This window comes from Sesamum indicum, linkage group LG3 (assembly GCF_000512975.1).
Source record: "Sesamum indicum cultivar Zhongzhi No. 13 linkage group LG3, S_indicum_v1.0, whole genome shotgun sequence".
Classification (NCBI taxonomy): domain Eukaryota; kingdom Viridiplantae; phylum Streptophyta; class Magnoliopsida; order Lamiales; family Pedaliaceae; genus Sesamum; species Sesamum indicum.
In genome coordinates, this window is record NC_026147.1 from 14,132,096 (window position 1) to 14,152,024 (window position 19,929).

Here is a 19,929-nt window from a genome sequence, read left to right on the forward strand (position 1 = left end):
TTTTATATTTTTTAAAATTTTTAATTATTCCAATGATGTAGAAAATATTACGTATAAAATATTAAGTGGTTAAAATAAAATATATTTGTATTTAAAAATCAAATATATTTGTATTTAAAAATCAAATATTTAGAAACAAGACAAAATACTTAGAAACAAGACAAAAACATGGCAAAACAAGCAATGGCAAACATTGCTTCTGTTTTGGGCCATCTCTGAGATGGCCCAAAACCGAAAACAAACATAAGGTTACTATTTGAGAACAACAATTATTTTGTCAATCCCAAATTATCTCATTTGACATTTGAACACCAAAACGATAGACTGGACAGCAACTTGAGGTGAGGACGGCGAGGGAGGTTGAGGAATTCGGTGATTATACGTTGAATTAGGATAGTTTTTGAGTTTTGACCATTTTGTTCATAATCAAGCCGCCTAAAATTTTTCCATGCGATCACACGTGCTGAAAAGCAACCAAACATCAAATCTTTTGCAGAGGGGTGTTTACAAAAGTTCACTCTGAGCAATTATCAATTTTTCAATACAAATTGATCTGGGAAGTTGCTTTAGTACTCATTGTGTTTATTTTTTGCCTAATAAAAGATCTATTTATTTGTCAAAATTCACCAAATTTATTAATATTAATAAAAAAAATATGAATAAAGTTCCATATTTAACCATAATTAATTTAAACTTGACTTATTATAGGTCAAACAAATATAATCTGACTATAAGTGGAGTATTGTCAGAAATGATTTATTTGACATACGATAAACAAATAATAAGTCAATCAGATATATATAAATATGATTTTTCATCCCTTTTCTTTTTGTTAACATTTTGGCTTACGAAGGGATTTATTTATTAGATAAAAACAAACGTTTGGAGTATTTGATGTAATTAAATCTACATATAATTACATCAAATTTCATGAAAGAGTAGTGTAACTATCACTTATTTTAAATTCAATTGTCAATCTAATAGTGAATGTTGAAAATATCTGAAAATGTGAAAAATGGAAAAAAATTGAAGTTGAAGTGATGGAAAAACAAATTAATATAATAGATGTAGAAAGTCAGATTATGCTGCTTATGCTTTTTTTACTTGAATCAACTTAAAATAAATAGTTTAAAAGCATAAATTATAAAACAAAAATACTCTTTCAAGAAAAAGCTACTAAGTGCTTATTCTAAACTGTTGTAGACACCGACTAAGCTTATAGCGTTTTAGTTTTAAATGTTGTAAGATATTTTCATAAAAAAAATGACGAAACATCTTATAAAATATTTTAAACGCGTTATAAATTCACCCAAATGCCCTCTAAATTCCGCAAGAAAATTATATATTATTGCAAATGAAGGTAGCTTATTGGGCAGCCCATGAAATCAGTGTGATTGGGCCGACAACACTCCTCCAACTTTTACTCTATCTGATACCTGACATTAATCAGAACGTTGCCCAATTTCTGTTCTCTCTTCCACACCTTAAAAGAGGAAAAAAGAAATAACAAAGATATAAATTCTAGTATTTTTCTTTAATTTAATTTCTGCATCATGATCCATAAATGCTAGATGGAAAATTTTTATTTTAGTTCTTTAAGTACAAATACATTGTGTTTTTGGTCCTTAATTTTTAAAAAACACATTTAATATTGTAAGTTTCTTAATTTTAACATATTTAGTCCTATAATTATCTAAATATCAAATGAAGTCCTACATTTGTCTGAATTAAATATTTACTCCTCTAGTTTACTAAACTTGACACTTTTAGTACTAGATTTGAATGCCCACCGGAAAATACATGTATTCCTCATGCATGGATGCGGCTAGCCAAATGAAATGATATTATTTATACTTCTAAAGTTATAACAATTTTAAATTTCCAACTTCCCTTTGTTTTATTTGATAGGAGCAAAAACTGAAGTCTTTGAACCCGAAATCTTTAGGCCGAATATTTAATAAGTCTAAAAAAAGAACTTGTGAAACAAAATGTTAGCATTCCGATAATCAAGTCAAAAAACGCTTGTAGAAAAATAAACTCCAAGAAGAATGAAATAGCAACAAGTGCTTAAAAGGTGAAATAATAATTTTACTGATAAAAGTACTCAAGTAATTGGTTAATATGTGTGCGTTAAGAGAATATTGTCTGAAACCGAAAGGGAAGGTTGGTTTTTCTAGTTGTAGCTCCTAGCAGATGAGAAGGCAGGATCCATGGGACTCGGGTCAGCGCTTGCTGTGGACGAGTCTCCTAAAAGTTAGAAAGTTATTGGTAGAGATCTCTAGGGAGTCTTGGTTGTGAGGGAAATTTATGATGAAATAAGCTTCTTGAGAAGTACGCCTCGAGCTTTCAGGAGGTATTGGGGTGTTAATATTATTTTCTCGTCTTTGTCACAGTTTATATGACCACTTGCTCATTTTTAGAACAAATGATCTCCTGCCACCGAGAAGAATGACCAACTCAACTACCAAATCAACACTAGATGCCTTGGGCTGATAAGCGTGGATCATGGCCCATTCATTCTTGGGCCATGTACCTCAAGGCCCTCGACCACTAATCCATCCTCAAGATTTTGTTTTTTACCTAAAAAAAAGTAGGATGTTCGGGTTTTAGAGAACGGGTTTCAAATACACATTTGTACCGATACTAACTTTTTCTCATCCAGAAGGATTATTATGCATTTATTTGACAGGATTTTGGCTTCATTAAAAAAGAGAATATGACATTATCAGTATGATTAAAGATTATAGGGTTTGAGGAGATAAAAGGATTTTTGAGAATTAGGACATGAGTCTCTTTCTATAAACAACTAAATTTCTAGGGTTTATTCGTGTTTATGAGATTAATAAAATGCGTGAAAAGATCGTATTTTTTTTCTTGATTAAAATTCTTAATTGTCGATAATTTTAGGACTAAAAATATTAAATTTAATAAATTAAAGAACCAAAAATATTATATACAAATAAATATAGAATTTAATCTGATCACCAGGTAATTATAGACTTAATATGCCAAAATTATAAATTAAAGAATCAAATGATTTTTTTTCAAAAAATAAAAGGTAAAAATTTGCAACACAGCTACACTTACCCAACTAAAAATAAAATTTTGCTATGATACGCCATAAACCCAACTTCTGTCTCTCACCACTCTCACGCAGTTCACGCACTAAAAATCTGGAAACCCTCCCCTTTATAAACCCCCCTCATCATCCATAGTGTCAGCAATTGCAGCCAAACATGGCGTCGATAGCATCAGTTTCAATGGACATGGCCGCTGCCTTTATGGGATTAGCTAAAAGCCGCGCGTCTCCGCTTTCCTCTGTAAACGCCACCCTTTTCTTCTGCAGAAACAGACCCAAAATTGCTGCTCAAACGCGCAAAATCTTGAGCAGAAGCTGCAGCGCTTCTGCCAATTCAAGAATTGTGTTTTCATCGAAGCAGCCAAGAAAATGCTTTTCCCGCAGGTTTACTGTCTCTTCCGCCACCACATCCGCCCCGGAAACTGAGGATTCTGATGTTATGACTAAAATTCCTCCTGACAATAGAATCCCAGCTACCATTATCACCGGCTTCTTGGGTTCTGGGAAGGTATTCGCGATGTTTTGAATTGTTGTTTTGTGTTTGTGCTGGAGCAATGCTGTTCAAGTTCGTTATGTAAATTTCTTGTGTTTATTTTGCTAACAAAAGTGGTTTTGTTTTGTTTCTGATTGAATTATTTCAAGTTTATCTTTCGACTCAGATTGATGAGAACTTGTATTAGTTGTACTTCGTAATCCTGGAAATGGATATTTTTATGTTTTTTATTTTCTGGGTGAGGTTGTTGTTATTAATGTTGCAGGATCGAAAGATTCCATTTCTTGGTCCTCTTTTGAGAGCGTACTATTAGTTTCATTAGTTGGTTTTTTGCTATCAGTGTTTAGTGGAACTGAATTCTGCCCAATCAGTGGGAAAGTTTTCTTATCCTTTTTTTCTTTTTCCGTGAAGGACGATGATTTTGCTTGTAATGGTCATGGTGTTGTAGTGCTAAAGTTTTAATCTTGCTCAAAGCAGAATGTGTTTGAGTTTCTAGTTGAAGTAAATGGCACAAACTCTTGTCATAATTCCTATAATAACGTGATGAAGATGTTGTTCTGAGCTTTGTTGCCCCAGCTGATTAATCCGTGAATGCAAGAATGTAGGTTGTCAGTTATGCTTTTTAGCATGTTGAGTAAAGATAGAGTCAAAACTTCAATATTTGTGTTGTAATTTCTTAATTCTGATTTTGATTCACTCACTAGATAAGAAAACGAAGGGCCTGCCCGTTCCTCTATGTGATACCTAACTGGATAGTCTTCATGTTGCTTTTGTCTAATAGATCCTTTCTGCTTGTGCTAATTGTTTGACAGACAACCTTGTTAAATCACATCTTGACTGCTGATCATGGGAAACGCATTGCAGTTATTGAAAATGAGGTATGTGGTATAGTTGGTATATTATTGGTCCAGTGGCTCTTAAATAAACGAAATCCGCGTCTAGATTACCTGCCTCGCTAAACATATTGTGGATTTTAAATCTATTGGTCCTCTATGTTTGAAGGATTGAAAAGGATTGGAAATGGAGTTGCCTGGTTTTCCCTCAAGGGCATTGCGGCGCCCTGTGCTCTTGATGGAAATTAAAGGATTCCTTTTATTTTTATTTGAAATTTTGAGGCATGTAATTATTTTGGCAATCCAGCTGGATTTAGTAATATTTGAATTATTTTGGATTGTCAGTATGGTGAAGTTGACATTGATGGCTCTCTAGTTGCCGCTAAAGCTGCTGGAGCTGAGGACATTATTATGCTCAACAATGGGTGTTTGTGTTGCACTGTGAGAGGTGATCTTGTCCGGATGATTTCAGAACTTGTCGCTAAGAAGAAAGGAAATTTTGATCATATTGTTATTGAGACAACAGGTAAAATAGATTGTTTACATAATATTTTTGCATTGAGAATTTGATATTATCAATTACCACGTACGTATATCAAATGTACCATGTTCAGCATTCTAAGATTAGGCATGGCTGTAGTTTTCTCCCTCATTTTGATAGTATAATAATTTAACTGAAGTATCAATGTCCGCTTGCCGCCACTTGTCTTTCATTTTCCAGGATTAGCAAACCCAGCCCCAATTATTCAGACATTTTATGCTGAGGATCAGATTTTTAATGATGTTAAACTCGATGGAGTGGTCACACTTGTTGACGCTAAGCATGTAGGGTTTCACCTTGATGAAGTTAAGCCTAAAGGTGTTGTCAATGAGGCAGTAGAGCAAATTGCTTATGCTGACCGCATCATTGTAAACAAGGTAAGAGTTGGCTATCTCTTCTGAGTCTGACCTCTAGTAAATGCTGCTGCAAGTCGTGTCAGTGGGAACTATTTGCTCAGTCTGACTTTTAGCCTTTCACATACTGCATGGGTGATTTGTGAATCAGTTGCTTCACAATAATGCATGACATTCTGATGTGATATTTTGTTCTGAAGACTGATTACATGACATTTTGATCACAGACTGATCTTGTCCGCGAACCAGAGGTTGCTTCTGTGGTTGAACGGATAAGGGTAGGTATCCTTCAAATTTGCTTTTTGACTAATTCAACTTCCTGGTAAATATATTACCCAGGAATCCTTTCTTACGAGTTTTTTTCCTACAATGCAGAGCATAAATCGCATGGCCCAGCTAAAGCGAACACAGTATGGACAAGTTGATTTGGATTATGTTCTTGGTATTGGAGGCTTTGACTTAGAAAGGTGTACTTCATTACCATCATGAATTTTTTAAGCGGCTTTTTCTTTGTAATTGATTACTCTTGTTGATTCTTTCCTTAATACATCTCCTGTATTCTTTGCTAGTTTTAGAAAGTATGATTTTAGGTATACTTCATCTGAAGTTAATTGAATATGTGCAGAATTGATAGTGCTGTTGAAACTGACCACTCGGAGGAAGATCATGCTGTTCACAGCCATGAACACGATCACCACCACGATCACCATCACCATCACCATGACCACGAACACGAACACGACCACGCACATGGTAAATCCAATTTTCCAATCTTCAGCATTCTGAATATTGACTTCGATAATGCAATTATGTTTTTGATCTTCATTCTAATGATCCAAACAGTCCACCACAATCTCTGTCAACACTTACATGTTTCATGGTACTCCAGTTTTCACTTTTATCCTGGTATTGCTACGAAACAAATTATGCAATTGATTTTATCTCTATCCAAGGATGAAGTGCATTCCTGAATTTTAATAGAAACTATAGCCAAGATCATTTTGATACTGTTGTGATCCGTCTTTTCCTCTTCCTGCAATTAGGGCAGAAAGTGAAAGCTACATCTACATTCTACTAATGCATGCAATGTCAGCCGTGAATTGGTCTAGATGCCAACAAATACTACCTTACTGTTCATTGAACTCATTTTAATATGATATTGCACCGATGGGATGCATTTCTTGTTTTCAAACTGCACTTAAGAGACTCTTTCTATGCTTATTTCTTTCCAATTTCGTTATCCACTATCTTGTTGGTCTGTCATATGTTTTATTATTCTAACTGTAACATTTGCCACCTGACATCTACTCAAGTACAAAATAACGTTAAAGAGTGGTGTTACTGCCACCTTTACCATGTTTTCAACTTCTAAGCGACTACATGAGGTGCTAACTCCTTCACTCCGATGCAGAACATCATGATCACCATTCCCACGACCATACCCATGACCCCGGTGTTTCTTCAGTCAGCATAGTTTGTGAAGGGACCTTGGATCTTGAAAAGGTTAGTTGCATGGTCTAACTTATTTTTTGTTATAATTTCACTTTCCACAATACAAATAAGATAAGTCTTTTAACCTTTTCTTCTGTTGCTTTTGATAAAGAGTTAGACAGATGTAATGACTTGAGCATTTGATGTTTCATATTTCAGGCCAACATGTGGCTAGGTACCCTGTTGTTAGAGAGAAGTGAGGACATATACCGTATGAAAGGCCTTCTATCTGTTGACGGCATGAATGAGAGATTTGTTTTTCAGGTGAGTGTCGACCCTGCAGAGCTACTCATTGACCTTATATATAGTTCCATCCTATTCTCTTGTTTCTTTGAGTGCTCATGCATCATCGTTCTACCCTAGTTGGCCTGATCATTTTCAGCGTTAACTTTTGGATGCTCGTTTGTTATTTATGTTATTTTCTCTATCATCTCACTGCTGCAAAATTACGAGATTTAGTATATGTGTATCCTCCTATACATCTCACCATCATTAATTATTAATTTAACCAACTTCTGTGACCTTACAGGGCGTGCACGACATATTCCAAGGTTCACCAGACAGGTTATGGGGCTCGGATGAACCAAGAATAAACAAGCTTGTATTCATCGGAAAGAACCTTGATGCAAAGGAATTGGAGAAGGGGTTTAAGTCCTGTCTACTATAGTTTGGAGAAGCCATAGGTTTTGAGTTCTGAATAGATGTTCCGTTGTCATCTCTAGGTCAATAACACGGTCGAATGTCCTTGAGCAGACTACATGTTTAAAACCTTGATTTATTACATCATTGCTTTTAGTAAATATACAGGTCTTGATCTTTACTATATTTCATGTTTTATTTTTGTTGTGATGGGAGTAAAATTGTTGGTCATATAGTTGTCTTTTATAATCACTTGGACATATATGCAAGTGTCTAATTTTGGAAAGTTGAGGGTCAAAATATTCATTTTAAGAATTGAGGGGCGAAATCTTTAATTTAAGAAGTTGGAGGGTATAAGCTGTTATTTACCCTTTTTCTTATTTAAGATTAAGATGAGCTATTTTTGCTTCATTTTTGAACTTAAAAAAAGTAGAATTAAATCAGATTGTAATATAATTTACAAGATCTTCACTTTATTAAAGCAACTCAAATCTCATACTAGGAGAACAAAGTTTTTATTTTTAATTTTTTAATACTTAAAACACCCAACACACAACCATACATCCAAAATTAGTTCATAGAAAAGTTTGAAGTATTGGGGTTTCCCCAGGACGACAGAGTTAACAAGGGTATCTACATACACATGTATCTATTACTTGGCATTCTCCCTTTGCTGCATGTCCTTTAAAGTTCTCGCAAACCTGACTACATGACTTCTCCTCACAGAAGCTACTCTGGTAGTGAATTTCAATACTGCACTCATTTCCCAAACTCACTTCACTCCCTGCAGCGCAGTACACATCCACACTCAATTCATACTAATGTCGTCCATGAATGAAATAACTAGCAATATCTTCTGTAGCTTATGCACAATGCTAAATCAGACAAAAATTACAAGTTTATGTATTTTAATTGTTGGTGATTCAAATCCTAATGTAAAATGTACAATTATAAATAGAGAAGTTTATTTTGATATATTTTAAGACATGTAATATTGTTTCTTATATACACACAAAAATAAAGTATCACGGCAGCTAGTTTATAAAGAAAAAGTGGGGGAAAAATTATAAAATCACATAATCCCACAAGCTTTTCTTTTCTTTTCTTTTTTATTTAAGTTATGAATTAAAAATACAAGATGAAAACATATAAATATAAATTAGAATAATTAATGAATAATTTACCTTGAAGGAAAAAGAGGGCAAAAAGGATATACACAGAAACTTGGACTAACTTCATTTTTTGAGATTCCTATTTGTCTTCTTAGCCTGCACAGAAATGATATGATTTGATATGTGCAGTAGTGTGTTTTAAAGAGCATTGTGGGTTGTAATGACAACAATCTGTAATATTATTACAATGGATTATTACTACTCCCATACTCCAAGGAAAAGACCTTTCATGTAATCATGAAGATTTCAACAACATTTCCACAAAATATGCACAATATTATTTACACTGTCAGTTTGACCACGTAATCTTGCTCTGCTTGCGCATTGATTGTAAATAAGAAATTTTGGTTGAATAATTTATTTATATTCTCAATTTAGAATAGACACATAATTTTATTCTTAAAGACAACGTCAAATGATATGGCTTGTGATTTGATCGATGTCTCATTACACAAGGTGTTGTCGTTTTGACTGTTACGAGTTTTTCGATTTTGTCATGAAAAAACGCATCGCTAGAAAAAGGAGGATATTGGGCTTATAAAATGTTTAAACCCCTCATTTACAATCAATTTGGGAGTTATGTAGTTTGAATAAAAAATCATATTTTAATAAAATTATAATTCATAGTTTATAACCTTATCATAACTATTTTCATTTAATTCTTTGTTATGCCCTATTAAATAATTTATTAAATTAAAAATGATGTCAGTTTTAAGATTTGATTACAATCTGCATTGGTATAATTAATTATAAAATTGTGCATCCAAACGAAACAGATTATTCCAAACGTGGTTGTAGGAATAGATGGGGAAGTATTTTAACATAGCAATAAATCGATATTTATCTTTTTCAAAGAGTATTATTTTGTCAATTCATCATATTATTATCTATATTAATATAAAACAAAGATTATCTACACTTACAAATAATAATCAGTTATATTATTACATTAATTTTAAAATATGACAACCATATCAATAATTAGATCATTTTTAAAATAAATTGTAATTACTTTTATTTTTTTTTTATAAAAATAACTTCATGTTATTTTAATACCACAAGTACTTTTGTCGTTGTGCCAATAATACACAAATTGATTTTATTTATTTTCAATGTAATTTATTAATTATTAATTTAATTTTTATTTATAATATAAAAAAATATTTATTATATACATGGAAAGAAAAGAAAATTCAACCGACTCAAACGGCTTAACCGAACCGGTCCAAACTCGGCCATTAATGGTTCTGCAATTCCCGGTTCTACTGCAAAATCCTAATCCCTAAATTTTGATCAAACTTCGGATAGCAACACCCAAAATAAGGAATCAATCAAATTCAGGAGAGAAAGAAGTACATAGAGAACCTAGTTTATTAGTAAAAGGAAAAGGAGTGAAGAAACATTTAAGCTCCACCATTACGCCGTGCGAATCCGCTGAACTTTAATCTTCTTCCCCGCCACACAGCAAGCATCTGTTGTTCTTTCTCTTGTCTGGAAGATCCCTCAAATATGGTATGTGCTTTTGAGCATTTTTTCGCTTTTTTTTTTTTTCCTACTTGATTTATTACACATATTGGCCGTTGTTTTAATCTGATTTGGGTGTTCGTGTTTTTTTTTTTCCCTTGATGATTTGCTAAGCTCAAGTTCAGTTTAGTTTTTGAAGAACTGGCTCTGATTTTGTTTCTGAATTCCTTTTAAGTTCTCGTGTAATATCACCAATTTATGCTACCTTGTGAAATGGGTTTTAGGGTTTATGGTATTCGAATTTTTTCTAAGGATTTCATGGGAAATAATGTCACTGGGATTTCTGAGCTTTGCTTGTTTTTGTCAAGATATGTGCCTTTTGAATTGTGAAATTTTGGTATTATATGCATGTTTGTTGTTTGTGATGTTCAGCTTCATGCAGTTCTCTGACCTGTTTTAGGGTTCAATTTTTCAGGACATGATAGAAGAAGATGATGATTATGTTGAGTATGTTCCGGTGGCCAAACGCCGTGCACTTGAAGCGCAGAAGATTCTCCAGCGCAAGGGAAAGTCTTCCGCACTTGATGAAGAGATTGAAAAGCAGAAACTTGTTGAGGCTAAACCAAGTTTATTAGTTAAAGCTTCTCAGCTGAAGAAAGAGCAGCCTGAAATCACCCAAACCGAGCAAATAATAATGCAGGAAAAGGAGATGATTGAACATCTATCAGACAGGAAAACTTTGATGTCAGTTCGGGAGCTGGCCAAGGGCATAACTTATACGGAGCCTTTGTTGACAGGGTGGAAGCCGCCGCTGTCCATTAGAAGGATGTCAAAGAAGGCTTGTGATGCCATCAGGAAGCAGTGGCACATTATTGTGGATGGAGAAGATATTCCCCCGCCAATCAAGAATTTTAAGGACATGAGATTTCCAGAACCCATTTTGAAGAAGTTAAAAGCTAAGGGGATTGTGCAGCCCACACCTATCCAAGTGCAGGGACTGCCGGTAATTCTGTCAGGAAGAGATATGATTGGGATTGCTTTCACGGGATCTGGAAAGACCTTAGTTTTTGTGCTGCCACTCATTATGATAGCATTGCAGGAGGAGGTGATGATGCCAATTGCTCCTGGGGAAGGACCATTTGGGTTGATTGTTTGCCCTTCAAGGGAGCTTGCAAGGCAAACATATGAAGTTGTAGAACAATTTCTGGAACCAATGAGAGAGGCAGGTTATCCAGAATTGCGACCTTTGCTTTGCATCGGAGGGGTTGATATGAAGTCACAACTTGATGTAGTAAAACGAGGAGTCCACATTGTGGTTGCTACGCCAGGGAGGCTCAAGGATATGCTAGCAAAGAAGAAAATGAACCTTGACAACTGCCGGTAGGGATAATCCTCTATTTTCTTTTCGTTTTTTTCTTTGCCTTTTGTTTCTAAATACTTTGGAGTTTATGTTGCTTGGACCTATATGCATTTCAAGTAAAATTTGTAAATATAGTGCACTCTTCCCACGACCCTCCATTTTGTTCGGTGCTGGAAGTGGATCTTCTATTGCGGGGTGTCACTTTTGTGTCTCCATCATTGTAGGATTTACCTGATTGCTTTCCATCTTCTTGAACGTGGAGTTTTCAAGTTTAGCTGCTCACATCACATTGTCAAGTAGTCTCCGGTCTTGGATGAGTAGATATAGCGCCGTGAGCATAATTTGTGATTTATTGTTTATACAAGTCCTGTTATAGTTAAAACAAATAGACTTTATGAGAATAGCTTGTTATCAATTTAAAGAATTGATGTTTTAGATACCTTGTTTCTTTTAGTCCTTGGAATGAGTGCCATTTATGCATATGTTCTTTCTTGTTTACTGATATATGGATTAAAGTATTCATTGTGGTAAATATTAAAAAAATTTCGCTTTTCTGCAGGTATCTAACATTGGATGAGGCAGATCGTTTGGTGGACCTGGGCTTTGAAGATGACATTAGAGAAGTGTTTGATCACTTCAAAGCCCAAAGGCAGACCCTTCTATTTTCTGCCACCATGCCCACAAAAATTCAGAATTTTGCTAGAAGTGCACTGGTAAAGCCTGTAACCGTCAATGTGGGCAGAGCTGGAGCTGCAAATCTTGATGTGATTCAAGAAGTTGAATATGTAAAACAGGAGGCAAAGATTGTTTATCTTCTTGAGTGCTTGCAGAAGACACCACCCCCGGTTTTAATATTCTGTGAGAACAAAGCAGATGTGGATGATATTCATGAGTATCTTCTCTTAAAGGGAGTTGAAGCTGTTGCAATACATGGAGGGAAAGATCAAGAAGAGAGAGAATATGCAATTGCGTCCTTCAAGGCTGGCAAGAAGGACGTTTTAGTGGCTACTGATGTGGCATCCAAAGGTCTTGATTTTCCAGATATCCAACATGTCATCAACTATGATATGCCAGCTGAAATAGAAAACTATGTCCATAGGATTGGAAGAACTGGGCGATGTGGGAAAACAGGAATTGCCACGACATTTATTAACAAGAACCAGAGTGAGACAACTCTGCTTGATTTGAAGCACCTGTTGCAAGAGGCAAAACAGAGGATACCACCTGTTCTGGCTGAGCTCAACGATCCAATGGAAGATGCCGAGGCAATAGCTAATGCAAGTGGAGTCAAAGGGTGTGCCTATTGTGGTGGTCTTGGTCATCGTATTCGTGATTGCCCCAAGTTGGAGCATCAAAAGAGCATGCAGATCGCCAGTTCAAGGAGGGATTACTTCGGTTCTGGGGGCTACCGTGGGGAAATGTGATTCACACTCTTCTGTATGTTTTATATTTTGTATTACTCTTTAGAACGTTCATAGTGACAAACAATTTCACATATCATTTTGATGTTTAAAGTTGGAATGTTATTTTGAATGAAAGAGTTTTAACCCCAACTCTTGAGGTCAAGTTTATATTATTGTGAAAGATTGTTGACTGATAACAATGTTAGAAGAGGTCAAACTAATAATAAATTTATTACGATAAAACAACTTAAAGCACAAGACAATCATCATGTTAGAATATAGTCAATAAATTATACCTCTAGGCATCCTAGGGCAACCTTAACTTTTAACCTTAGATTCTTGAATATTGAAGTAGATATATGGTGCTTATGCACCTAACCGTTGATGTTCATCTTTCTTCAGGCCATTGTCTACTATGATATAATTTTAATTTCTTTAGTTTAGGTCCAAGAGGGAAGGGAAATGTACATATTGTTGAGGGAGCTCTGGGAGTTGCAGCTAGCAGTTGCCATTATACATGTTAGCTGGGATAGATTCATAATTTCCCTTGTGGCTCCTTCAGTGAAAAAGATCAAAACTAGTATCTCCATAAATAAATGAATAGACGTCTTAAAGTGACTAAAAATGTATTTAAATGTCTGTTAATGAATAATATTAGTTACACAGACACGACAATCAGACAGAATTATGGAAATGAATTTCTGGACCCCTGAAATACTGCTCTTGAAAAATCATGAAGCAACTCTGCTTGAATCTTAGCTTAATGCACTAGCTCTCCTGTTGACAAGTGACGGGTTCGACTCTTGGCATAGAATCTGCAGCAGACCAGCTCCTGTGTCCTGTATACAGAGTTGAAGTACTTAGGAGAAGGGAAAAAGTAAGCTCCAGATTATGTACAAGAATTTGGAACTGTTTTAATTTGATGAAAGTCGGGGCTTAAAAATGTGTAAAAACATTTTATCCCTTGTATTCTATTACTAAACAAGGTTTTCTTCTCCTCAAAGCTTGTTTCATTCGGTAGGTTTCTCTTTCACTTGAGTTCTATGTTTTCTCTTGTACTGGTCAAAGCTTTGCTGTTCTCTTTCACTTGTGTTCTACTGTTTTCTCTTCTACCGGTTAAAGCTTTGCTGTTTGTTTTCGGATACTTAGTGTGCCCAAGTTGTTTGTTTTGTAATCTCCTTAATCACCATTTCTTTATCTTTGCTGTTTCTGGGGTTCAGAATCTTCAGATGGCAACAACAACAGATGTATAAACTTCTAAAGGCAAGCTTTACCTTAAAAGTTGAAACAATACGAACCCCATGACCGCATAGTTCTCCTTTTTCTATTTCTTTTTGCCGTAGGCAATGCCGTATAGTCTGAAAATGCTCATTGACCTCATTCATCAGCTTTGCCCTTTCTTCCACACTCTCCAAAAGAGCTCCCTTTAACATTTCAGCTTCTTCTTCAAGAACTCTCAGTCTCGCCTCAAGTTGTTCGATTTCAGCCTTTCTTCTCCATCGATGAACATCTTCTTGTAGTAGAATTTCAGACGATTTCTCAGCCACCATATGATTTGAAGTTGAGGCCCTAAACTCTAACAACTGCTTCTTGCATCTTGATGTACCAGCTTCAAGAACATATCGATCATTAGACATTGTTTTACAGTTCTTGTAATTGCTTCCTCTTCAGAGTTACTGCATTTAAATCTGATTATAAATATGTCTGAATCTAGGAGAATGTTAGAAATTTGCACCAGGGACAGTCGTGAAGTTCTTTTCCTCACAATGTGTGTGTGTGTGTGTGTTATATGCTTATGTGATAGAGATTATTGGATCTTGCTGCTGCAAAATTTGTCCTATTATACTCAACGGACAAACATCTCGGCTCTAAATTTAGCATGTTGAAGGCGGCTACAGAAGGGTGTTTTCTTCTGGTCTGAGGTTTATAGCAGCAACTAGTTCACTCTTTCAGAAAGCAGAGGCAAACTTTGGCTACACATATATTAGGTTAGGCATATTTGTCGTCATGTAAGGGTTGAATTCAGGGTTCAAATTACTTACCTGAGGATAGTGGAAATGATCCTTTCATTTTGAGTTAATGTTCTTCTTACCTAATTCACTATGAATCTTTCATTATCTTTTTCAAAATCCCAGAAAAGTTCAGCATTTACTTGGAACAACAGATGGACGGAATACGGACAGCAATCAAATGATAAACTTCGATATAAACTAAGCATAGATTTATTGCAAATACATGCTTGTTGTCCATCATCGGTTATTGAAAAGTTTCTTTTTCTCACCATATTAAAACAGAAAGCAACACGATGGTCAATGATACTACAATGTATATATACAAAGTGGATGAATTATCTTTCTGCTCATAGATTGGAGTTGAAGAACAGCACTTGGCTAATCTACTGGGACTTCCACCTCCATTTTCAGACCGGGACTGTCCAGTATCTGAATCAAAAACAAGATTTCAAGGACAGAACTGAGAAAACATTATGAGCGTGGAGCCAAAAAATAGTGTATGTTTCATTGTGTAGTTCAAACATAGTTTGTCTGGCAGTCCTCTCCTTCAGCTTCTTCATCTGATTTTATTTGTTGAATAATAATGCAAATTCTTACAGCCAAAACTATTTAAACTAAGGTCAAATAACAGAAGATGAGACAACATGTTAAAAAGATTGTTTCATGTCTAGCATCTTAAAGACATAGACAACAAATGATCAAGTTTCAGTCGCTAGTTCTGACATTTTTTGGGAGTCATCGGTCATATGCACAACCTAAACTGGCCCTCGTTCTGTCTCATTTAATATGGTTCCAGAATTTAATGCTCAAGAACATAGGCTATGAAGAAATAGTTTTAGATAGATGAACCTTAATGAAATCATCGAACAGGAGAGAAGATTCTCTTGTGTAACCAGCTTCATGCAACAGCTGACTTAGAACTTCCTGAGCAGAACGAGCACAGATTGAGAATATGCAACATGAGGAGATGCATTACCAAATCGAATCATGCTGTGGAAACACAGAGAAACGAAAAACGGAGGCATAACTCAGAAAGAATATGTGACATAGACCACTACTCACAGCCTCCCTGTTGCGAGAAGGCAGAGCTCACAACCAAGAAATAACTTCACCCATCAGATAAACTGTTAAGAGTGTTTTGATCTCTAAGTTTAGCTTCACATGTTATTTGCATCTATGTATTCCCCATCTCACCATAAAGACTCATAAAGCAAAAGAGGACACAAGAAAAGGGCCCTGCTAGGGTGATTATACAGACTTTGGTGTGTGTAGCTGAAGCAATGTAGATGTAACAGAAGGACAGATGATGCAAAAAAAATGAGAACTAGAAGCAAATTCACTGGCCATCTTGCCGCACCTGAAATTAGTATAATTGGCAGATATCTGATACTTAATGTCTCTTCTTGGCTAGTTTTCCGCAATTTGGGTCATTTCTATTATAGGAATATGCATAATGAATGCAAAATAAGAACAGTGCATAAGAGAAATGATATTCCCCTTTGAGAATCTTATAGTTGAACAGAGCTCAGGAGTTTAATACCGCTCGTTGCTTGTCTGACATAAATGGGCCAGTCAAATCGTGGAGCACTTCTATTAGGTCACTGAAAGTAACTTTCCCATCGCAATCAGTGTCATATACTTTGAAGATAACTGGACAGGCAAGAAATGAAGTTATTAGACAGATAAATTCTGGAAAGAGACTGATTATTAGTACTAATGTAAGTTTAATAACAAGAAACTTATAAGTAGGAGTACAAACCACAAGAAGGGAATGCACCACCTTTTATCAAGGGGATTTGATTTATTGCAGTTAGGATATTAAGCAGAATATAAGTCATGATAAACAAGAAAGAAATAAAAAATGAGAAGATGGGTGTACAAAACGGGTAGCCGACAACACGAGGGGGAGAACAGCCATAAACAAATGCTCACTGCTAAAAGAAAACTCTCGATTATCAAACCAGGGCGTCTTAGTAAAGATTGCATGTAAGAGATATTCATAGCAAAAACTATAACAATATACATCTGGTTTTTTAATATAGCAGTTAATAACAGTTAATATTTGTATCAATTTTGGCTGCATCCAACACATGCACATTTCTCATAGTCTCTTTTTGAAAATTAAGTCATACAAGTTTATCAAGTTTATTGAATCCAATTCAAAAACAATAGATATCTCAAGTTTGCATCAGTCCGCTTGATTCCATGCATCAGCTATAGAATTCCATTTGTCAAGAAGGTGTTGAAGATCAAGCAGAATCTATCTGATGCATTCCCCAATCTCCAGACTCCAGCATCAATGCTATCAACTTTATTTTTATATCTTACTACTTGACCATTAGACTAAAAGCCTTACGAACCACCAAATTCAGTATAGCAAGCTCCCGTTTCACCAACGTGACATATATTTCTCCGAACAAGCACAAACACAATGTCGATTGCTAGAAAAACCAACACTAATCGGTAAATGAGTAACAGTGAATATATTTTCACACACTCAATAAAAAAGTGCTTACTTTCAATTTTCTGTGGTAGAGTTGCTTTAGAGCTGAAAGCAGACAAGAAAGCAACAAAGTCCTTGAAGTTCAAGCCATCCACCATCTTAAGCAACCTCTGCAAATTCCATGAGAAAAATTATCAGATATGGATAATTATACACAAACCAGCATCACAACCAATAAAAGCTTAATTGGATTATCCCAAAATACTTGCATGAGAAAGTGGATTCAGTGCAAACTCTGGTACTGATAAGAACTCATCTGCTGATATGAACCCCTTTGCATTTTTATCAAGCTGGCAAAACCTCTCATACAGAGACACTATTTCTTGCTGGGTGACTATCATCAAACACCCACAAAAATAAAGTGAGTCCAAGGACTTCACACACACATAACATCAACAAGAACAACACTACTTACACAGATGATCACAGTGTTCCTCAACTTCTTCAATATCATACTGAGTCAGCACTGATGATGCACTACCCATTGTTGAGTATCAATCTACAGGACAAATTGGGCAGAATAAGGAAAGCCCACTGATCAAAATCAGATATTTATCAACAAAGAAAGCTTGTCTAAAGTCCCCAAAAGTGGAAAATTGAAAATGAAACTGAGAAAAGAGAGGGGGCCTACAATTCCAAGATATTATGAATGAAGGGACCAGAATGAGGAAGAAATACAAACAGATTACTGAGTAAAGGATAAGAATTTGTAGGAATATGATGAGATTACAAGAGGAAGTGGGATTGAGACTGCTTAGTCATCATCGGAGCACAGGAAAACCTTTGTTCGTTCGTTTCTACGAGCTGGCGAGGAATTTTATGTTTATCGTTAAGGCTTTGTTTGAATCGAACAAACAGACATGGGAATGGGAAAGACGCACTCCAAATCCAATGACCAATTCTTAGGTTGTCTAAAACTCTAAGGTCAAACTTGGTCGTTTACATTTTATTTCGACTTAAAATAAATGTATATATATATATATATATATAAATTGTGATAAAAAAAATTAATTATTGTAAAATTTAGAACGTTGAATAAGTTGGTGCAACGGTATTATTAACCATCATTTGTATATATTAATAATAGTATTTTTTTTAAAAAAAATCAAAATATAAGATTCAAGCGTAAGATAAATTCCAAATAATTACATTGTATATGGGAAAGTGGCTTTTTTTTTCTTTTCCTTAATTATTTTTTCTAGTTGAATTTCACGTAAGGCTTAAATTCAAGCATGCCCGTGAAAATACAATATATTTTTTAAAAATTTAAAAGATAAATATAACAAAGTGAAAAATAAATATTTAATCCCCTCCTTCTATTGTTATTCAATCGCCAATTTAACGCTGATTTTCATATTTTAGTTTGTGTATTATCTATTTTGCCTTCATTTCTATTAATTATAAATACCTAAGTCTTCAATTTAGCAATTAGTTTCGTTTTCTCTCCAACATATCAAAATTAAATATTAGATGAATATTTGAACTCTTATAATTAATAAATAAGAGTAAAACATATAATATCTAAGTAAAAAATGAACTCAATCATGAATTGAACAAGTAAACAACTCAAGAACTCGAGTAAAATATAACTCAAATATTTACCTTATTTTTAGCAATAAATTGATAATAAGTGTTTTTCATAAATCATTACAAACACCCCTTAACTATGTTAATATATAAGATCTTATAAAGTCATACAAATTATAGTATATTTTTGGTGAGTTTATAAGATGTTAAATTTTATTTTAAAAAAAAGTTATAATTTTTTTTAAAAAACCCAAACGCCCTCTAAGTTTGAACAAGAAAAATTTATTTAGGCTAGTAATAATTAATTTGATATTATATATTTGAGTTTGTGTTTTCAAACTTTGAATTTCTAAGAGATCTTTCCTTTTTATAAATGGAATAAGAAATAAATTTATATCATCTGCGCAGTAACCCACTGATTATATCAAAACAAGACCACATCTTTTTAGTATGAGATTTGGAAAGCAAATTCTATTTAGTTTCTATATATAATTAATATTTATTGAATTCTTGTAAAATTTACATATACAATAGTGTACTTATTATCATATAGCTCAATCACAGATCGGCTGAACCAAATCAATCACAAAGTAAATGTGATACACTTTTTATATGATCGGTCACTTTTTTCCTTAATTATATAACAATCACACAACAAGTATATTGTATTTGTCATATAACTGATTTTAGTCTGATCAAACTCGATTTGAATTAAACTTTCAAATTTAAATTCAATCCTTAGTAGGTTAAACCTTATTGATCCATATATAATGGCATTGAAGCTTGACTCAAGAAATAACTTTGAGTGTAAATTATATTGATACTTATCAATGTTAAATTTATTTACATAAATATATCATATGTTTTGCAAAATTAGAAGTGCATCTACTAATGGGAGATCGATATAATTTTTGTTAGCCGTATCGAATTAAAAAAAAATTATCCTTCCATATGTCAATATAAATTTATAATTATAATCAGAGCATTATAATTTTATAAAAAAATATGAAATATTTATGTGATTAGACATTGGCAAAGTTAAAAGAGATCAATATAATT

General features: G+C 34.3%; 4 protein-coding genes across 5 annotated transcripts; 2 read left to right on the forward strand and 2 right to left on the reverse strand.

Annotated features, from left to right (window-relative positions):
* Positions 3,110-7,613, forward strand: LOC105158350 (uncharacterized GTP-binding protein YjiA). The gene is made up of 10 exons (XM_011075078.2): positions 3,110-3,587; positions 4,385-4,450; positions 4,751-4,931; positions 5,127-5,323; positions 5,527-5,577; positions 5,675-5,766; positions 5,925-6,052; positions 6,711-6,802; positions 6,950-7,054; positions 7,320-7,613. Exons 1-10 carry the CDS (start codon positions 3,237-3,239, stop codon positions 7,455-7,457), a joined length of 1,401 nt encoding a protein of 466 aa, XP_011073380.1. The 5' UTR covers positions 3,110-3,236; the 3' UTR covers positions 7,458-7,613.
* On the forward strand, positions 9,876-12,978 carry LOC105158351 (DEAD-box ATP-dependent RNA helicase 35). Its single transcript, XM_011075080.2, has 3 exons — positions 9,876-10,113; positions 10,541-11,445; positions 11,985-12,978. Exons 1-3 carry the CDS (start codon positions 10,111-10,113, stop codon positions 12,847-12,849), a joined length of 1,773 nt encoding a protein of 590 aa, XP_011073382.1. The 5' UTR covers positions 9,876-10,110; the 3' UTR covers positions 12,850-12,978.
* On the reverse strand, positions 13,366-14,866 carry LOC110011683. The gene is made up of 2 exons (XM_020692315.1): positions 14,103-14,866; positions 13,366-13,667 (listed from the first exon to the last, which is right to left on the reverse strand). Exons 1-2 carry the CDS (start codon positions 14,463-14,465, stop codon positions 13,584-13,586), a joined length of 447 nt encoding a protein of 148 aa, XP_020547974.1. The 5' UTR covers positions 14,466-14,866; the 3' UTR covers positions 13,366-13,583.
* Positions 15,035-18,219, reverse strand: LOC105158352 (calcineurin subunit B-like). 2 transcript variants are annotated; one of them, XM_020692313.1, is made up of 7 exons: positions 17,975-18,219; positions 17,759-17,842; positions 17,553-17,677; positions 17,357-17,453; positions 16,381-16,490; positions 15,690-15,764; positions 15,035-15,269 (listed from the first exon to the last, which is right to left on the reverse strand). In XM_020692313.1, exons 2-7 carry the CDS (start codon positions 17,826-17,828, stop codon positions 15,219-15,221), a joined length of 528 nt encoding a protein of 175 aa, XP_020547972.1. In that variant the 5' UTR covers positions 17,829-17,842; positions 17,975-18,219; the 3' UTR covers positions 15,035-15,218. The 2 variants fall into 2 exon arrangements, with proteins under 2 accessions (XP_020547972.1, XP_020547973.1); XM_020692314.1 differs by having other exon boundaries at positions 18,074-18,215.